This window comes from Melospiza georgiana, chromosome 23 (genome assembly GCF_028018845.1).
Source record: "Melospiza georgiana isolate bMelGeo1 chromosome 23, bMelGeo1.pri, whole genome shotgun sequence".
Lineage (NCBI taxonomy): Eukaryota > Metazoa > Chordata > Aves > Passeriformes > Passerellidae > Melospiza > Melospiza georgiana.
Window position 1 is genome coordinate 3,460,853 of NC_080452.1, and position 6,778 is coordinate 3,467,630.

The 6,778-nt window shown below is 52.7% G+C and overlaps 1 protein-coding gene across 1 annotated transcript; it reads right to left on the reverse strand.

The window, feature by feature from the left end:
* Positions 1 to 5,319: 5,319 nt before the first annotated feature.
* Positions 5,320 to 6,096, reverse strand: LOC131093004 (olfactory receptor 14C36-like). Its single transcript, XM_058040005.1, has one exon. The coding sequence runs from the start codon at positions 6,094 to 6,096 to the stop codon at positions 5,320 to 5,322; it is 777 nt and encodes a 258-aa protein (XP_057895988.1).
* Between the last annotated feature and the right edge of the window lie 682 nt (positions 6,097 to 6,778).

The following is a 6,778-nucleotide window of genomic DNA, read 5'->3' on the forward strand; positions in this document are numbered from 1 at the left end:
ATTCTTCTATATATGTGCAATTTAGAGATGAGGAGGAAGGGAGGGAATGTACTGGAAGATTCTGAGAGGAGGAAAAAAATACTATAAAAGCACTCATCCTTGTTCATTATTCCACCTGAGTAAACTCCTTGCTGTTCAATTATTAGAGTTAAATTACAAAATCATCAGCCACTGTATTAAAGTTTAAAGGGTTAACTTAAGAGTTATGTTCCCTCCTTCCCATACCACTGCTCTGGGGCACATTGTCACTCATTTCTAATGAAGTGGAGGAATATATTACTTCAAGTGGACTCTGTCCAAGAACACAAAGTGGGCTATTCTAAGCAGTACTTAAAGTTGCAAGAACTCAGAAATTTGTCAGAACCCTATTTTTACATTGCTTTTTGATTCTTGGTCCATAAATTCCTTTGACAAGCCAGATTGTACCTGGGACTAAATTTTCAAATACACTCATGTTTCAGTATGTCCAGCTCTCTCAGTTGCTGAGGGTTGGACGTTTATACATTTACTCAGACCGCTGGTGCTGAAACCAGCCTGACTCATTTCATCTCCTCATGCCCTTGCTGATCTCCCCTCTTTCCCCTTCCACCCATTGGCTTTTGTCTCCCCACAGCCCCCTGTGAAGAGCCTGGCTCTATGTTCTCCATCCCCTCCTTGCTGGCACTGCCAGGCTGGGATGAGGAGCCCTTCAGCCTTCCCTGCTCTGAGCTGGACCAGCCCAGCTCCCTCAGCCTCTGCTCACAGCCCAAGGGCTCCAGCCCCACCTTGGAGGCCCTTCCCAGACCCTGCTCCAGCTGCCAGACATCTTTCCTGCCCTGGGGAATGCATCCCAGGCCACAGTGACCTGGATAATCCCTGTCCTTTATGTCCTGGTCACACAGCCCTGGCCCCTTGTCCCCATGTCAGGCTCTGGGATGGATCCTGTGGAGCATCCTTTGGTGGAGGCTGTGGCTCCAGGTGGGCCGGGGGAATCCCGGGGGACAGGGACCCTGCTGGGCATGGACAGCATTGGACTTGTTGGGAGAAACTGTGAGGGGGAGCTGGTGCAGAGTGACCAACCCAATGGCCTGACACAGCCTGCTGGGATGTCACACAGCCCTGCTGGGATGTCACACAGCCCCTCTGGGATGTCACAGCCTGCTCTGTGATGTCACAGCTCAGTCTCTAATGTCACTCAGCTGGTCTCTGATGTCACACCAGAGTCTGTGATGTCATAGTCTGCCCTGTGATGTCACAGCTGGATCTCTGATGTCACAGAGATGGCCTATGATGTCATAGCTGCTCAATGACCTCACGTAATGCACTCTGTGATGTCATAGCCCACTCTGTGACCTCATGTCACCAGATGATAAATTGTCTCCACCAGCTGAGCTGACACCTGGAGCTTGTTCTCCACAACCCCAGGCCTATGGAAACCACACAAAGCCCATTGTGTGAGAAGGGGAACTGGAAGTTCAGCAGCCTCAGTGTCCTGCCAGCTCAGCCGGGCCCACGGGAACATTGGGGTCCACAACCATCAGGGACCACCAGAGAGACCCCCAGGACAGAACAACACATGGGTAATGGGGAGAGGAAAAGTGGAAATGATTTTGGGGAAATTATTATCATCTGTATTTTTAGTCCAGGACAATCAATGAATTTGTGTGCAAAATACAGAAAATAAACAGAAACTTTCCTGTTCTCATCATGCAGGGCTTTGGGAGGAGCTATCCCCTGTGCATCCAGCTGAATAAAGAATGCTGCTTCTTAATGCTACATTGGGGTTAAGGAGTTTTCTGTTTTACTGAATTTTTGGTAACACTCCCACTGCCAAGAAAAGCTCTGTCTCCTGCTTTTCACAAACAGAGAAGGGCTGGTGGCAGATGTGGGGCTCGGAGGCTGCCTGGGGCACAGTGACCATGGAATAATCAAGTTTTCAATGTTCTATGAAAGAAGGAGGGGCAGCAACAAAATTTCTACACTGGAATTACGAAGGGCAGACTTTCGCCTGTTCATGATGCTGATTTGGGGAGTACCAAATCAGTTACTCATTTCTTTTAAGGGAAACAGTCCTTAAAAACCAAGGGGTCCAGGAAAGATGGACACATTTCCAAAAAATCATCTTAAGTGGGAAAGAGCTGCCTGTCCCAGTGTGGCAAAAGATGAGCTAGTGAGGAAAATGGCTGTCCTGGCTGCCCATGAGCTTTTGTGGGAAGTCAGGGGGAAAAAGAGGATGCATTAACTTTGGACAGAAAATCAGGCAACTTCGGAAGTGTTTCAGGATGTTATTAAGTCATGCAGAAAGAAAAGCAGAGATGTGAAAGTTCAATTAGAGCTTAACCAGGCCATTTCAGTGAAAAATAATGGAAAAGTTTTCCATAAATAAATTAATTATGTAAAAGTCTGGATAAAGAGAACCTCTACTCTTTATTGGATGCAGTGGGGAATATAGTATCTAAAGATAAAGAAAAGGCTGAACAGACTAACATCTTGTTTCTCTCAATTTTCAATATTAGGACAGGTTGTCCTCAGGACAAGCGTTCTCCTGAGCTGGTAGATGGGCACAAGGAGCAGAACAGACCGCTGTAATCTAGCAGGTAGCAGTTGGTGACCTGCTGAGCCTCTCAAATGCTCACAGGTGTATGGGACTGGATGGGTTCAATCCCAGGGGGATGAGGGAACTGGTGGATGAGCTCCCCAAGCTGCTCTCCATCATTTACCATCAGTGGTGGCTCAGCAGGGAGGGCCCAGAGGACTGGAGGTGCCAATGTGAGCCCATCCCCAAGAAGGGCTGGAAGGAGGAGCTGGGGAACTCCAGGCCTGTCAGCCTGACCTGGGTGCCCGGCAAGGTTATGGAACAGATCACCTTGAGTGCCATCAACAGGGCGCCCACAGGATGGCCGAGGGATCAGAACCAGCCAGCGTGGATTTCAATATCTGCACTGATGATCTGCATGAAGGGACTGAGTCCAGCATCAGCAAATTTGCAGATGACACCAAGCTGGGCGTGAGTGTGGATCTACTGGAGGGTAGGAGGGCTCTGCAGAGGGCCCTGGACAGGCTGGATCCAGGGCCCTAAGCCAACAAGGTCAGGTTTAACATGTCCAAGTGCCGAGCCCTGCATGTTAGCCACAACAACCCCTGCAGCTCTACAGGCTGGGGACAGAGTGGCTGGACAGCAGCCAGGCAGAAAGGGACTTGCAGGGAACTGATGGACAGCAGGCTGGACATGAGGCAGCAGTGTGCCCAGGTGGCCAACGAGGCCAATGGCTCCTGGCCTGGATCAGGAATGGTGTGGCCAGCAGGAGCAGGGCAGGGATTCTTCCCCTGTGCTCAGGACTGGTTGGGCAGCACCTCGAGTGCTGTTTGCAGTTCTGGTGCCCCCAATTTAGGAAGGACATGGAGGGGCTGGAGTGTGTCCAGAGAAGGGCAACAAGGCTGGGGAGGAGTCTGGAGCACAAGAGCTTTGAGGAGTGGCGGAGGGAGCTGGGGTTGTTTATCCTGCAGAAGAGGAGGCTCAGGGGAGACAAGGCAGTGTCAAGGCACAGACTGGACTTGATGATCTCCAAGGTCTTTTCCACTGTTGCTGATTCTGTGACTCTCTGAAGCCACCCTTGGGGCAGTTGCAGGATGAGCCCTGGGCCTCCCCTTCAGAAGCTCCAGCAGCCCAGGTCCCTCAGCTTCTCCTGCCAGCAAAAAAGCCCATCCTGTCAGTCCTGCAGAGCCTCTGCAGCTCCTCCTAACTGCCCAGAACAGGGAGCCCCAGAGCCAGACACAGCAGCCCAGATGTGCCTCCCATGGCCTGGGGTGCCTCTGGAAAGGTAGCAGCACCAGGCACTGCAGGAGCCTGCAGAAAATTCCTGCAGAACTTGTAGGATGATCATGCTCCACAAGGGACGTTCCCATGGGGCCAAGTCAGGAACTGCAGTGGGGAGTGGGGCCAGAGAGGAAAGGGCAAACAGGGATGGCCTGTTTGCAGGGGGGAAAGAGGGGTGGGTGGGCACTACGAAGAAATTTGTGTCAGGAAAAGTAAAGAAAGCAAAGGTAAAGGAAAAGAAATGCTGAGGGCAGATTGGGGGTGGCTTCCAGGCAGCCCTGGCTCTGAGAAACAGTATCTGCAGTGGGACAGGAAACTCCCAGCTGATGGAAACAAATTTTCTGGCTGACTGCAGAGGCCAGGACAAAGCTGAGTGCTTTCCCTGGTGTCCCCCAGCCCTTGCTGGCCCCAGGGGCTGATGGCATCTGTGCTCCCTCAGGTTCATGTCCCCACACCAACAGCATGGGGGTGCTCCCCCTGCTCTGTGCAATGCAAACAGGGGCTGCTGAGCCAGTGCTGCCGTGTCTGTGCCTGCAAGGATGGGGCACCTGTGTGAGCTGGGGGAGAGGCCAGGGCTGCAGAGGGAGGATGTTGTTGGCAGCTCCATGAGGACGCTCTGGAATGCTGCCCTGGGCTGTGCAGCACATTGGGGATGGATCAGCCCCTGCTCTGCTGCCTTTTCCCGTCTGCCCCAGGGCCCTTGCAGAGCCCCAGCCATGCTGTTTGCCCCCAGCCTGCCCATGGCCAGCCAGGGGCTGCTCACGGGGCTTTTCTGTGCTGAGCATTGGCCTGGGTGTGTTCTTGAGAGAGCCTGGGCAAGGAGCCTGGAGGCCCCAGGGCCTGGCCTGAGGCATCAGCGCTGCCCCAGCAGTGCCCATGGCCTGTCCCTGCTGCAGCCCCGGCACTGCCACCCCCAGGACTGTGCCAGGCCCCGAGAGCAGTCAGGCCCTACAGCAACAGAGCCACCAGGGCAGCAGGGCAGGGCCATGGCAGCAGCACTGGCAACACCAAGTGCTGCTGCTGCTGGGCACAGCTGCTGTGCCAGCCCTGATCTGCCCCCAGCTCTGCACACAGACATTGCTGCTGCAGCTCCAGAGAAGGAACAAAAGGCCATCTCTGCAGAAAACTCTGCTGGGAGATGCTTTAATTCCTTTAAAGGCATCAAGAGTGCAGCCCCTCATTGACACAGTCTGTGGGCACAGGGAATGTGGAGAGAAACCAAATGAGAAATTGCACAGACATTGAAATTTCTTTTTGGACAATATTAAAAAGTAAAACAAAGAAAAAAGATCTCCAAAATGAAACCAAGCAGAAGTATCAAAGATGACTTTTATTACAAGTGATTTGCAGAAATTAGCCAGCAGTTTAATGTTCCTGAAAGCATCCAGTCATCAATCTCCTCACTGCAGCCTTGAGCTCCTGGCTCCTCAGACTGTAGATGAGGGGATTCAGGACTTGAGGCACCACCGAGTACAGAACTGACAGGACCAGATCCTGGGATGGGGAGGAGATGGAGGGGGGCCTCAGGTAGGCAAAAATGACAGTGCTGAGGAAGAGGGAAACTTGTGAGGGAGGTGAGGGAGGCAGGTGGAAAAGGCTTTGTGCCGTCTCTGCTCAGAGGGGATCCTCAGCACAGCCCTGAAGATCTGCACACAGGAGAAAACCATGAACACAAAACAACCAAAACCTAAGCAAAGACTAACCACAATGACCGCAAGTTCCCTGAGGTAGGATTTGGAGCAGAAGAGCTTGAGGATCTGTGGGATTTCACAGAAATACTGGCCCAGGGCATTGCCATGGCACAGGGGCAGGGAAAATGTATTGGCTGTGTGCATGAGACCATTGAGAAAGGCACTGGCCCAGGCAGCTGCTGACATGTGGGCACAAGCTCTGCTGCCCAGGAGGGTCCTGTAGTGTAGAGGTTTGCAGATGGACACATAGCGGTCGTAGCACATGACTGTCAGGAGGGCAAGCTCTGTTCCAAGTAAGAAGATGAGCAGAAAAACTTGCGCAGTACATCCTGAGTAGGAGATGTTCCTGGTGTCCCAGAGGGAATTGTGCATGGCTTTGGGGACAGTGGTGCAGATGGAGCCCAGGTCACTGAGGGCCAGGTTGAGCAGGAAGAAGAACATGGGCATGTGCAAGTGGTGGCTGCAGGCTACAGCACTGATGATGAGGCCATTGCCCAGGAGGGCAGCCAGGGAGATGCCCAGCAAGAGGCAGAAGTGCAGGAGCTGCAGCTGCCGCGTGTCTGCCAATGGCAGCAGGAGGAAGTGGCTGATGGAGCTGCTGTTGGACATTTGCAGTGTCTTGGCACACAGATATGTATAAAAGGTACCCATGGAATAGTTAGGTCTGGAGAGGACTTAAAATATTCCAACATAGCTTGAGGGCACTTTCCCCCCACTGCCTGCCCAGGGCTCTGCTGCCTGGAGCTGTCCCTGCCAGCAGCTGCTTCCCTGTGCCCAGGGCTGGGGCCCTGCCAGTGCTGCCAGAGCCCAGCCCAGCCCTGGGGGCTCAGCTTTTCCCTGCAGACCCCTCCCAGCTCTGGCACCACCCAGGGGCAGCTCTGACCTTGCAGACTCTGATGGGAATGTCAGAGCAACCCTGAGGAGCCTGGAAAAATTATACTGATGCAGCTTTTAAGAGGTCCTGTGTTGATGGCTGTTGCTGCCTGCTTTATTCAGATCCGAGAGAATTTTTTTATTTTTCTCAACCTTAACTGAGAGATGAATATCTATGGGGAATTTCCAATGCAGAGAAGTAGATTATAAAAGCAGAATTTTCCCTTCTGTGCAGCCCCTGCCTTGCTCTGCGCCCTGTATAATCAACTTGGAAATGTTCTGCAGTTAAATGTTATACTGGGAGCAGTCCTGAACAATGCAACATCCTCCCTACACAAGGAGAACACTTCCAAGCCTTACCAGCTGTCTCCTCCCACCCAGATCTTGTCCCCCAGTGCTGGGAGCAGCTGCCAGGGCT

What these genes read in the sequence shown, in the direction of transcription:
- LOC131093004 (XM_058040005.1), bottom strand. Translation starts at nt 6,096, where the DNA reads ATGTCCAACAGCAGCTCCATCAGCCACTTCCTCCTGCTGCCATTGGCA.